This window comes from Tyto alba, unplaced genomic scaffold, assembly GCF_018691265.1.
Source record: "Tyto alba isolate M040663 unplaced genomic scaffold, T.alba_DEE_v4.0 Super-Scaffold_27, whole genome shotgun sequence".
Taxonomy (NCBI): Eukaryota; Metazoa; Chordata; class Aves; order Strigiformes; family Tytonidae; genus Tyto; species Tyto alba.
Window position 1 is genome coordinate 7,775,627 of NW_024881301.1, and position 13,443 is coordinate 7,789,069.

The window sequence follows — 13,443 nt, forward strand, 5'->3', positions numbered from 1 at the left end:
CATCATGTCATTGGCTTGATTAACTATGAAAAACCTAGGTTTACTTCTAAGATTCTAGTTGCTTAATAATAATCCTAGAACCTTTGATTTCAAAGGAGTCTGGGAAAATGCTTGTTTTAAAAACTTCTCATTTTCAACTACTTGACAATGGGCCCAGATGTCTTAAAATCTCAAAACAAATTCCTGAGCCAGTTCTACTACTGGAAGTAAAAAGATATTCAAACAATATAATCAGGTTTAGTAGCTTTAAATCACAGGCTTAAGGACCATTGCTTCTTTTATTGGGGTAGGGGTGTTAAAAATCTCTGCTAGACGGATTTTAGAAAGAAATTAAAAATTACATTAGCAACTGAGGCTTCGGTCTAAGCACAATGATACAAGCAAGTTCCTCTGTTTCAGATGACAGCTCTAAACAACCTCCTCTCACTTCCCCTGTCTGCTCACTCTCTTCTCACCTGATGCAAATATCATTAACAATCAGCATGCTTCCTAGACAAGCACATCAGAAGGTATCAACACCTGTTTTTTTTTTTTTTCCTCTAAGAAATTGAGTTCTGACACCTGTAAGAAGTGCTCTGAAGGTTCGGTTATATTTGACAATAGAAGCTTTTAGTCTTTCTAAAGGGGCTAGATAAGTGTAGTGCCTCCTCAGTACCTAGTCTGTTTTTCTCCCCGATACTATTAGTTTGGACAAACATTTCACTGAGCAATTAGGAACAGACTTCAGTCTCTGCAAGACGCAAGTTCCTTTATTTCAAAAGTAAAGGTTAAATGCAAGACAATTGTCTAATTTAGAAAAGGAAGGAGGATTCAAGTACTGGGATGAAACTGGCAAAAGCATCAAGGTTGTTGGCTGCTTATGTAGTACCCACCAAAGTAGTAATTTTTCTCTTGTTGTAATGATCTAGGGTAGTCATAGCCTAACGCTGCTTTAGTGCAGCACTGAGGATCAACAAACACCGGTACGATGCAAAGAATCACGCAAGAATGCAACCACAAGATCTTAGGTTTTTACTTCACCACTGGTTTTCCAACACACGAAAATAGAAAAAATAATAAATCACTTTCACAGCACACTGTGAGAATGTCACATGTAGCAACACTATATTCTGCTTGATAAAGAGCAGCATCAGAAACAACAATCAGTTAAAAAGTTGATCAGAATTTTTTAATTCCAAACCATCCCACTACATCAGTGCATCTTTAAAGCTGTTTTGGAGAGAAACATTGCTAGATTTTTAGAAATTACTAGAAGACTGATATTACAAATAAAACTATGAGAAAAGTACAAATTTGAGTATTCTCTTTGCACTTGTAAGCAAAACGGTTCATTTAAAAATGGTGATGATCAATATTTAGTTTTCATAGACTTATGACTATCTTTGGGGTGAGCAAGAATGATGTTCTACCCAGAATTTCAGTTTAGAGACAGGATTATTATAGAGAAGTTCTTTTTTTTTTTGGCTTGCACTGAGTTCTTGGAATCACTTGTATATTAAGAGTGAAGCTAACTCAATCTATTCTTTGTTACCTAACTTGGATGCAGCCCTCAGGATTCCCTAGCATGTCACCAAAGAAGTCCTCTGCTGGTTGGATTCAAATCTGTTTCTCATGTAATACCCAACTGTATTTACAGAGATAGAGCCACGCTCCAAGTACTTCAAATGAAAAGGTCCAGATTCTGCGTATATAAAGGTCATCAGTTTGTTAAATTTATGTTTTCATACAATTGCAGCACATAGTTTAATTTTTCATTTTGCCCTTGGTGGGTGGCATGAAAGGTTCACTGACATTATGTCCATACACAATTTTTAATTAGTTTTTCCAAGTAAAAATAGGAAAAAAAGAGGGTGCTTTCCCACTAAATACTTTAGATGATCTAGATGATTTTTTTTTTTTTTTTAACTAGAACATATAAGCCCTGAATCATGCAAAATATGACCACCACAGCTACATTAGACTAATGTAGCTGGGCAATTGGTGAAGTTGTCAGACCATCTGAAGAGGTAGTGACAGTCCATTCTCACAGTGCCAGCCTGATGTGTGGGCTAAGTTAAAAAACAAACAAACACTGAGGCATCACCGTATGCTTGCTGTGTTTCCCATTTTGGTATTCCCAGTCAACCACTCTTTCTTGACGTTGGTAGTTGACATTTACCACTGCACCAACATAGTTAGAAGCAGCAAATTTATGTTTCATTTTGTTAGCAGCTATACACTCAGTGCTATTCATCATATATAGGTGGGTCTCCATCACTTGAAAACACTGACAGTTTCTTTCCATGATTCTGCACATGATCTTCATTCATCTTCTCCAAAGCTTCGATCTAGAGAGCCAAAAATAAATCCATGCTGAAATCATAAAGCCATGCCTGCACCAGAATGTCCCTAAACAGTGTTAAACAGTAGCTTCAGAGGAGCAATCAGATAGGAATCACTGGAACAGCAATAGTGTACCGTCACGTGTAGGGAGCAACACACGCTGGAAGTACAGCTTGAAATACCTGTTCTCAACAAGTCAGTAGAACGAGTAGCACTCCTTTATAGTTTCATGCTGTGTAACTGAGACACACAAGTTGCAGGGAGGACTCTTAAGACTTCAGCTGTATTCCCCAAAAGGACAGAAGTGTCCCTTTCTCCAACTCTGAACACCTCTACTGTAACTCAGCCCATCCATCAGCATTGGAGAAATTCCAAACAATACTAAGATTACAAATCCACTGCAACCATTTTTAACGGTGAAAGTTGAAGACAGTTATAATACTTCCATGCTTCACGCAAAGTATAACACAGTACAGTAGTTTATTTTGATCTTCAGGTTGTTACGTTTGGATTATTTCCTCTTGTACTCCAGGGGAGATAATTTTAGTTCCTAGTGACTAAAGTCAGAGTCTTAAGTTTACGGACAGGCTGCTGAAATTCACCTCTATGTAAACAGCAATGCAAGTCTTTCCCATAAAACTTCAAGGAACAGAAGATGACATAAAAGAACAACAAACCGCACACCACACCCCAACGCTCACACCGCAGTGAGGGAGGGAACTGGGTTTTGATTAACTGACACATAAAGATCATGGAACAGTGACACTGTGTTCCCTTTATCTCTTCCTCATTTTGAAGACCTACCCCAGGAGTTAAGTAGTTTCAAGCTCTCACCTATTACATGTTGGACTAGCATACAACTACACTGTCATTAGGAATCAATTAGAGTAGAACTGCCATATTGCCCTTTCTTTGATTAGTAAATATTGAATGTTTGGCAACTTATTTTTATAAACATCTGATACCAGGATGCACGCCTTGAGGAGTTATAGCCAAAATTTGAAAATTAAAAGCCAAAAGGTGACCAGATTCCTAGTCCATACATACATTAGCATGATTTTAAGCCTGAAAGTTGAAAATGCTAGCCTAAACTTTTAATTCAAATAAGTTAAAATCCAAACCATGAAAAATAAGCAGTTGAACAATTACTATTTTTAATTCAGCCTTCCTTTCTCTGCACAACCTTTAACATACATAGGGAAATACAACAAAGCTAGATTTTAAACTAAAAACAATCACTAAATTTTCCTTAACACTGAAAGAAGCAACATGAAGCCTTTTAGACTTGGGAGCAGGACAATCAGGAAAGGGGGTAGAGAGGTCTGTCAATCTGAGTTTCTGAAAACATTTGTACTAGGCTGAAATAATCAAGTTTTGAAAAAGAGATGCAGAATGATTGCTGAAATTACACTCACACAGTAATCATACAAACTAAACATGAAAAGTTACAGCACTACAGTAGCTACCATAGCTAACCAAATTAAAACGGTAAGAGACAGAAAAAGCTGTACCTCTGCTTGGAAGTCTACTTCATTGTCAGCTGTAATATTTAAACCTGAGACAGCGTTGAAGAGTTCACGTTCATTAAGTGCTTCTGCCACACCTCCTTTCTGGAAGAACTAGTCAATAGAAAAAGCACACATCAAACACTTTGCTGCACAAACCAAAACACTCCTTTTCCTTCCCCAAGTTGCAACTATAATATTTAGTCAAAATAACATTTTTGCTTTTGTTGACCTACAGATACAAATAACTGAAAGAAGTTTTAAGTTCTAGTGGTACCATTTGATTTTTCCACGCTTTTTTCCACTTTTGGAGAACACCCTCAGTATGGGCAACACACAAAAGTTATCAACAGGCAGCAGTAATAATTTTTTACAGTGTTATATCAGTTGACTTTTAGTTAGCTCTGAATTGATTTTATCTTGAAAAATGTTCAGCGTAACAGAGGATTGTCAGATGCAGAGGTCCTACCTGTGAAACATTCTTACAGTCTCTGAACAAAAACTCAAGTCCGTGAGGATGGGTTGGCTCCACAGACTGACTGACATCAATAAGCCAGACCTGTAGTCACAGAGACAGCGATTCATTCTGTATTAACGTTTCACATTAGATGAAACATTTCTTTCCTACACTAAGAAGAATCTCACCTTCCCACCATGCCAAAGCATGTTGTATTCACTCAAATCTGCATGGACCAGGTTACACTCCTTATATAACTGTTGCATCATCTGCAAGGAACCAAATGAATTAATGAATTATGCTATACTCCTAATATTTGCATGACTACAACAACAACAAAAAAAGCCTTTCCCTAATCACCCACCCAATTTAAATATTTTTTTTCCAAGTCTTCAATAAAGTTTCATATAGGGAAAAGCAGCTCTGGTAAACTGCCAGCAAACTAAGCTTTTATCAGTGAGCTTAGCTTTGGCAAGTCAGAATCAGTCTGGTAAACTCCTGTCAGCTCTCTCAACCAGTCCAAGTGCATGAGACAGATAAACACATTCTCTAAATATATCTGTCATTCTCACCCCTATCACGCAGCAAAGAAGTCTCACAGTTTTAGATACTGAACCCCAACTAGTATGCATATTTATTGAAAACATGGTTGTGTTGCTCTACTGGTCTCAAGCTCTCAGGCACAGATCATTCATATTATTATTATGCTGGGTTGGTTGTGTTTTTTGTTTTGTTTTTTCCATGTTTTTTTGTTTTGGTTTGGTTTTTTCATGTCTGTAGGAAGCTAACAGTGAGTGGACAGTTAGCAGGTACATGTTTGAACCAATTACAGCAGATAATAGGAAAGTAAAGTACCCACCACGAGAAATTCTAATTCATTCTCTGATTTCCAAACTTATTAAAATGGGGGTAGGGAGGGGATTATCCACTGGAAAGTGCTTAAGCATTGTTAATTAAGTATTCAGTAAACCCAGAAAGACTTCAGGGAACTTACTAAAACACATACTGCTTTTCTAAAATGCATACTGCTTGGTCATTATTCCTCTGATGCTAAGTATCTCTGTGTCATCAAGTTCCAGCATGTTTTCCACTCAGATTAAAATTCAATTTATTATTTTTTTTAAGTGTGTAATTTCTTATTTATTCTAAGTCACACATTAAACAGCAGCAAAATAAGCCTTTGGACTCCGTATCTTGAAAGTGATGCAAGCATCCTGACAAATAAATAAATGCTGATTTATCCTTTAAGTCATTCCCTTAACAGAAAACACAACCCAGAATTGGAGGAGAAATCAGCATTGTCTTACATTAAGAATCTGATGGTAGGCTTTTTTCATATCTTCACTACTAAGTATTACATCCTTTAGTTTAGGAGCTGGGACTTGATCCTGGCCAATGAAAGACATAACCAAGACGTGTTTCTTAAGGATAACCACTTGAGGACAAGGAATTCCTGCATTTTGCATTCTGTGGATCAGAAAAGATACCAATTAAGAAAAACAAAACAAAAACCCCCAAACCCTACCTACAGTTCTAGTTTCTGCTTGCCCATTTTCAATCTTAGAGAGCTGTGGAAATCTTGATCCAGAGTCAAAAAGACTTTGGAATAAACCAAACTGAAGACTAAGTATATATATATATATATATATATATATATATATTTATTTATTTATTTATTTATTTATTTATTTCACAAAAGAAAATTCAGATCTTAAAGTCATAAGTGGATCTAGAAATGCTCACTGAAAACCAATCACTTTTACAGCTAGAGACTGTTAACTTCATGGGCTTGTAAATCGTGCTGCCAAATCACTGAAGATGCTGACAATTCACTAAACTGTAAGAAACCAGAGGCTTATTTAATCTGTGCCAGGTTGTCTATTATTTAGCTTAAAAATCAAATCTAAACTTCTATGCAGAGGTAGTGTATCTTCCTTAAATAGAGAATAGGAAACTGACAGACATTTGGCAACTACGCTTTTTTTGGTTTTCTTTACCTTGTTAAGTTATGCATTTCTTTCTCAGCCCACATACGAATAACCTTTCGTGGATTCAATTTACTGAAGCGGTCTTTAAATCTGTAGTCATCCTTAATGTATTTGTCACGGTTCTTGAATTCATTAAGAGTAGTTTTAAATACTTTGATGGCACATTCTGGAGGTATGACTTTATCTTCAGTTTCACTCCTCATGGAAAAAGTCAAATATATAACAAAGTTAGCTATTCACATCTTTACAAGCAAATGCATGGGGTCTTGGTTTTGTTTTTTTTTTTTTTGTGTTTTTTTTTGTTTGTTTTTTTTTTTTTGTTTTGTTTTTTTTTTTTTTTTTTTTTTTAATACTGCAAGATACAGCGATTTTTAATGTATGAGAGGAAAAGGTCTGATTTTCTCTCAAATTTGGAAGCCTTTGAGTTAAGTTTGTAAGAGTTCTATGATTAAGCTTATATATGAATGTTTGGGTTCTGGCATTTAGATTACATGTTGCTTATCAAATAGGTTCCATCTCCCAATCTGTTAATATTTTAATTAAATGTCATAGCTAATAACAGCCCTGTTAATGGATATACTCACTTAAAGAAATTACAAGTGAAAAAAAAAAAAGGTCTTGCATTAGAATAATAATGGTAGTATCACAACATTTTGTTAAGCACCACAAAGATGTTGCCCATTGGATAATACTAAGCAAAAGAACACTCCTGAACATCATTCAAGCAGAGGTCAATTTAAAAAAAAAAAAAAAAAAAGTACACCTTTTCACCCTACCCCCATCTTATCTCTCCCTCAACATCTAAACAGGATTATCTGTATCTGGGCTTTATTAATTCATTCTTAACTCACTTTAAAGTAGTGGTGTTTCAACACCCTTCAATCACTACTAACGTACTACAATCCTTCCAGCATGAGTCTTTAAAACTGGACTCTTGCATGACTTGCAAAGTGAACAGCATCCCAACACTATTCTCAAGGTAACCCAAAAGTAACAAAAGGCGCCTCCACTGAACTGCACAGCTGGAGCTGATAATGCACAGTGATCTGTATGGAAAGACAATCTTCAGGTAGCTGACGATCATCATGACAGGTCTGTAGCCTGGGGCAGGTAAGTGGAAGAAGTTCCTCAAAACCTCAAGACTTTTTTATAAAAGTAGTACATATTTTTCTGCAGAAAGCTTTAGTAGATTTAGTCCCTGTTCATGAAGCAGTCTTAAAGTGGGGATTTTTTTTACTTTCTGATTTTACTATTTTCTGCATACACATGAATACAAACTTTAAGTCTTGGGAATGAGAAAAGTATAGCTTGTTTAAGTATTGTTGTGGTTTCTGCTTTTTGAACCATCTCTGGTACTTAAAGCTGCTGTCAGCAACAAACAAGATACTTACTTTCCTCCATATGCATGAAAAACAACAGATTCTTTTCCTGTGCTGATGCAGCCTGTGATAGTCTCCAGCATCCCAGCATTGACCATCTTATACAGAAGTAAACGGGTTTTAGGATCCACTGCTTTCTCCTACAGGCAAGAAATGAATACCGAATACTCAATTCATTAAAATAATTCTTTGCTTTACAGTGAGTTTAGAGCGTACCACAAATTTTCAAATAGGTGGAAAGAATAATGTATTCAATTGATATAAAGAAAAAAAACCCCAAACAGATGAAGCAAAGCCAAACTGCTCCAGCACTGTCAACTTTAAGACTTAATACTCAGGTACCTTACCAGCTGGGTAGCACGTACAGCATTTTACCAATTCTGCATAAAGTCCAGACTGTGGCTCAAGAGCACTTTCTACAGTGTTTTCAAGTCTTTCAAAAATCATGTATCATAATATCCAAAATATTATATTCCTTTTGTATCAGTAACAATAAAGTGAAACACCCAACTTTGAACAAGTCCACAGCAGGAATTACCAGAGGCTCTGCTCTAAACCCACCCATAAAGCGTACCAACCGACTTCCTAAATTATTAAGTCAGTTTACCTGGTCACCTCATCTTCCTGAAACTTGTCAGGAAGACAGATATTTGGAGTCACATTGTTCAAAGGCAGGGGCTTAGTCCCCTGGATGGTTTCTATAAATAATTTCTAGGGAGTTTATCCACTGTAGCTGATTAAGAGACAAGCTGAGAAAGACAAAAGGAGGTAAAGAAATGGAAGCTGCTTGCTCTTATTTTGATATGGCTCTCACAGTAATGCAGCTCAAATAAAGAGAGCCTTTTGGCTGATACCATCTCCTTCAGCAATGTTAACATAATATTGCTTAACTGGTTTACTAAAAATGGAACGTTTCAAGGAATTACCAAAACAGTGTTCAGCTGTAACACAAGATAAAAAGTATATAGAGAGACTTTATCAAAAACATACAGCAGTGGAGTGCTCCTTCTTTTCATGGAGCCTTGCACTTCGACGTTCCTCCGAGTACGCGTGTTGCTTTAAGGCATTGAAGACTTGATTTGACAGTTTTAAATCCATCCCAATTCCATCCCCAACTTGGAATTCGGGTGCAAACTACAAGTAGAAATAATAGAAATTTAAGCACTGTTAGTAACCGACACCAAAAGTTGTCACAAGCAGAAATTTCTCACTCACTCTGATTTGCAAAAACCCAGGGTAGATTAGGACCTATGTGAAACCCACTTTGTGTCACACTGTCACTATGTTAAAAAACATATTGCTCTACACTCAGAACTCGAAGTTCTGCCCAAGTTGATATGGGATTACCTAACATCCTGTAAAAATAGCACTTGCAGCATTTCCTTATCTGCAGAAGTTACACCAGCTACATTAAAGAAAACAGAAGGTATGTACTATGGATAAACAGACTGAAAAGCCGTAAATCAAAAACTGACTGAAAGTAAGTTACTTGGCTTATCAGGCAAAATCATTATAAAAAATAAAGTTACACAGTAGCTATGCTTTTCAAAAATAGCTTTAGTGTATTCTTTGACTGTGTACCAAACTTGCCGATAGTTTTGTTTACCCAACACAGTTCAGTGCAAATTCTTGAATCGTGGTCATTAATAAACTATTATTAAACAAAAAACCTGCACAACTCTAACTGCCAATTTCAATAACTAATCCAAACACTGCATTGCTTTCAATAAATGGGAAAAAAAAAAAAAATCAGCACCATATACAGTAGCACAAATGGTTGACTTACAGTTGTACATACAAAATAAGTTTGCCTAAGTTTTCACTTACATTTTCCATGCGAGCAGTGTTCTTTCTTCCACATACCACTTCATCATGTTTAGTGGTAATGTCTTTTCCTTTTCCTATGAAGCCCTTTCTCGGTGTAGTAGTGGGTTTATCTACCAGCCGTGAGAAAAATAAATCAAGCTTTACATCTAAACAAACATAACTAATGCTCATAAAAGTTCCACAATGCCCACAAAAGTAACGATTTTATTTATTAAGCAGAATAAAATACCTTAATTGTATAATCTTAATGCAGTCTTCTCTTACCCTAACATAACAGCTTCTTTTGCTATGTTATGACTTACTTCCATGTCTTCTCTAAGGTGTCATGCACACTTTTGGTGTGTTAGATAGAGGAATATTCAGTATCATGTGCAGATGCTCCTAGCCAAATGCAGATGTCAGATATGCATATCCCACAACACTTCCCACATACGATAGTTATTTTGCCAGATTCAGCCACCGAAGCCAATATACTGGCAGACAGAAGCCTGACGTTACCTGCTCAGCTTCCACCTCCCAATTAGGTGACCTGATTTTACAAACAACTGATATGTCTCCTTACATACGAAGAACGCCTAATTTAACTATGTCATATTCCAAGGTCTATTAAACGAAGAAATTGTATTGTTTAAAACTGCCAGATACCTGCTCTGTAAGGATCATGACGAGTATCCTGCCAATCAACCTCATCCTCTGAGCTGTCACTGTCATAGGGATGCACCTTCCGATAATTTTCAAAGGATATGGAGACTTGAGAAACAAAATAAAGAAGCATATCCATGATTATCAGGGATTTGCTACTTCCTCACAGTTCTGTCAACTTAAGCAGAGTCTCAAGAATTTCTCCAAAGCAAAAATATTTCTTCTGATGAGGGTACCTTTGCTATCTCCATTGATCTTCTTCTCTTCACGACGAAGTTGTGCATCATATTCCCTGTCAAATTCCATCTGCAGCATCTGAGCTAGCATGAGGTCACTAGAAGTGTCAATATTTTCTCCTGTAATAAATGGTCCTTCAGCAACACTATATGAAAGGAAAACAGAAATTTATTAAACACGGTAATCTAAGCAGAAACACCGCTTTATACCATTTCATCACTCTATATAAAAGACCTCATGCAGACATGCATAGAAACTAATGGACCTCAACTGTCCACGCTTCCTCCAAGCCAACACTAAATATTAATAGAGCATGACTTCATTTCTTTTTGCCACTCCCTTACAATGCAAATATTACTTATACTTTTACTTGTATACCATTTTGTAAGAAATATTAGGGTCTACTTTTAAGATGTCCTTCACCAAAGAGAAGGAAGGCATGCAGGTGTATGTGTGTATATATATATTTATATATTTTTATAAACAAACAAACACAAATTTAGAAAAACAAACAATGAATGTTGCTTTGCTCTGCTTCACAAAAAAGACTGCAGGCAAAATTTGTGTGAGTTTAAAACTAGTAAGCTCTTGGCCTATGTTTAGAGCTTCCAAGCATTAGAAGGATACAGGTGATACACTTGACAGTTCTCAAAATAACATCGTTAACAACAGTTAACGATGAATCTCTAAAAGGGAAGAAAAAACCTGTTTCTGACAACATTTCTCAAAACGCATCTTACAGACTGGCTTAAAGCACCCAAAGCAATGCAAATAAATTATCAAGAAAAAAGGAAGGGTGACAGAGAAGAAAATCTAAGGAAGAGTTTTAACTGGTGAAGCCATCTTCACTGAAAAAGACCTGAAAAAGCAGAGTTGGGAGGCAATAGGCAAAGCATTTACTATATCGCTACACCTTAAGCACATTGTAAGGAAACGCACAAGAGATGGAAGATGGTTTCACAACTATGGAGATCACTAATCCAGGATTTAAACTTACGCAACCACTTCAGGAAAAGCAGCATTTTCTTCTTCCAGCTGTAGCTCCTTCGCTAGCTGTTCACTCATTACATCAGCAAGGGAACATGATATTGATGTTGTGTTAGGGGATCCCCACGGACACTGTAAATAAACATTTTACTCAAGTCAGCAAGAAATGAAGTGGCAACACAATAACCAGGATAACTAGCTATCACTGGCTCTAAAGTAAGCTCATGTAATCTTATAAGAGCTTGTCTTCTACGGATACTTAGGGAAGCACGATGAATTGAAGTACAGAAAATACCTCAAGGAATAGTTTCATTAATTCGACAGGGAGAACCGGGATTGAAAGGATGCTGATGGTCACTTACTAAAGGAGGGGGAAAAAAAGACTAAGTTTGTCAGCACCCTCTGAAGACAGGGGCAATCTTCCCAGGAAATCTGCTTTCAAGTGTACACACGGACTATGTAAAACTTCTCCTGGAATAACAACAGTATTAATGGCTTATGCACAACTTCCTCCCCGGTTTCTACAGCCCTGCAATGACAGCCATCCCTTCAAAACCGCAGAATCACGCACACAACTTTGCTTGGGGAGGCGGGGGCTGGGGAACGATGAATCCAACCGAGTTGTGACTCACTGACCCGACCGCCAAAGTCGCTTAGCGTCCATTCCCCGCTCACCGGCTGCGCTCGGAGAGAAGCGACTCGTTCGTCGGGGTCTAACAGCAGCTCTCTCCACCGAGAAGATAACCGCTAGCAGCGGCGAACCGCGCCATGCCCTGCCCGGCGCGGCTCGTTACTCACTTCAGCCGCCCGAATTGAGTTTATTCGTCAAATAACTGCGCCCCTCGGTTTGCCGACACCACTTCGCTGCCTCCTCTCGTCGGCCTCGGCCCGCTCGGAGGGAGCCGGGCGGGAGGGGGGCAGCCGCGGCCCGCGGCCACCTCCGCGCCCGCCCCGCTGCAGCCAGCGGGGGCCACTGCCCGCGCCCCGACACGCCTCTGCCCTCCTCCTCCTCCTCCTCCTCCTCCTCCTCCCGGGAGCCGGGCCGGCGGCCGCACCGCCGCGGCCCCCAAGCGCGGAGATGGCGGAGGCGGCCGGGCGCAGCACCGCGGGCCGCCGCCCAGGCCCGGCGGCGCCCAGCCCGCGATCACCTTGCTCTGCCAGGCGGCGCCCGGCCCGGCGTCGGGGGCGGCGGCGACTTCGACCGGGTCCATCTGCTCATGCACAGGCGGGCGGGGGGCGGCGGCGGGGCCCTCTCCTCGGGGCAGCGACGGTCCGAATGCGAAACCTTCCGGGTTCTCCCCCGTGCCGTCACCCACCGTCAGGCTCCCCCATTGGCCGGCGGCCCGCGGCCACGCCCGCCTTTCCGGTGATGTCACGGCGGGGTCAGCGGCGGCGTCGGTGAGGGAGGTGCTGGGTGTGAGGGCGGTGGCGGCAAAACGGGGTGACGTTTGCTTTTGTCTAAGCGAGTAACCGAGGGAAGCGGGGAAAATAAAGAAACCTGTAGGCGGGCAAAGTCATTTCATCCTGCTCCCCTACCTTGCTGCAAATACAAAATCAAATACTTCCTATGTCACCTGGCAGCTGTTACGCCTCAATTTCACAGGTAACGTTTACCTGGAAAACAGCACTGCGATTCAAATGCCGCATTTCCAGGACAGAGGCACGGGGGTACCGCGTTGCGGCAACGCGGTTGCAGTTTCCCATCTGCTCCAGCAGGCAGGGAGCGATGCCTAGAACCCCCCGCAGGCCGCAGCTGCGCTGATAATTGGGAAACCAGCCTGGCCGAGCTGGCTGGCTGCAGGAGCGGGAGCAGCGCTCAGGGGTCTCACAGCACCCCCCGGCCCGCTCGGGGCATTACACCCCCAGCAAAGCCGGCGTAGGCCCAGCAAAAGCCGTTCTCGTCGACTCTTGGGCGTACAAGAAGCAGCTTTGTCGGCCAAAGTTCACCTCGTTTGTCTCCAACAACCTGTAGTGATGTTAAGGCATCACAATCTCCCAAGACAAACTGTTCCGGCGTCCGTCGCTGCAGGAAGCGCCCAGCTCGAAGGCAGAGGGTTTGGAAGAGGGTAAGGGCCCCCGTCACAACGCACAGCCTGAAG

The 13,443-nt window shown here is 40.1% G+C and overlaps 1 protein-coding gene across 3 annotated transcripts; it reads right to left on the bottom strand.

The window, feature by feature from the left end:
• Window positions 1-988: 988 nt before the first annotated feature.
• On the bottom strand, window positions 989-12,665 carry RIOK3 (RIO kinase 3). Of its 3 annotated transcripts, none has more exons than XM_042798144.1 (13): window positions 12,493-12,665; window positions 11,355-11,476; window positions 10,357-10,502; window positions 10,124-10,228; window positions 9,479-9,588; window positions 8,642-8,785; window positions 7,664-7,791; window positions 6,282-6,467; window positions 5,592-5,751; window positions 4,473-4,553; window positions 4,297-4,386; window positions 3,834-3,941; window positions 989-2,327 (listed from the first exon to the last, which is right to left on the bottom strand). In XM_042798144.1, exons 1-13 carry the CDS (start codon window positions 12,553-12,555, stop codon window positions 2,226-2,228), a joined length of 1,545 nt encoding a protein of 514 aa, XP_042654078.1. In that variant the 5' UTR covers window positions 12,556-12,665; the 3' UTR covers window positions 989-2,225. The 3 variants fall into 3 exon arrangements, with proteins under 3 accessions (XP_042654078.1, XP_032857014.2, XP_032857015.1); XM_033001123.2 differs by having other exon boundaries at window positions 6,282-6,470; window positions 12,493-12,664; XM_033001124.2 differs by lacking the exon at window positions 12,493-12,665 and adding an exon at window positions 12,020-12,367 and having other exon boundaries at window positions 6,282-6,470.
• Between the last annotated feature and the right edge of the window lie 778 nt (window positions 12,666-13,443).

Excerpts from the sequence above, each read along its gene's own strand:
- RIOK3 (XM_033001123.2), bottom strand. The coding sequence starts at position 12,555 with ATGGACCCGGTCGAAGTCGCCGCCGCCCCCGACGCCGGGCCGGGCGCC. Across the intron at positions 10,229-10,356 it reads GATCAATGGAGATAGCAAAG|TCTCCATATCCTTTGAAAAT; the intron begins GTACCCTCATCA and ends TTGTTTCTCAAG. Across the intron at positions 4,387-4,472 it reads TGCTTTGGCATGGTGGGAAG|GTCTGGCTTATTGATGTCAG; the intron begins GTGAGATTCTTC and ends CTGTGACTACAG.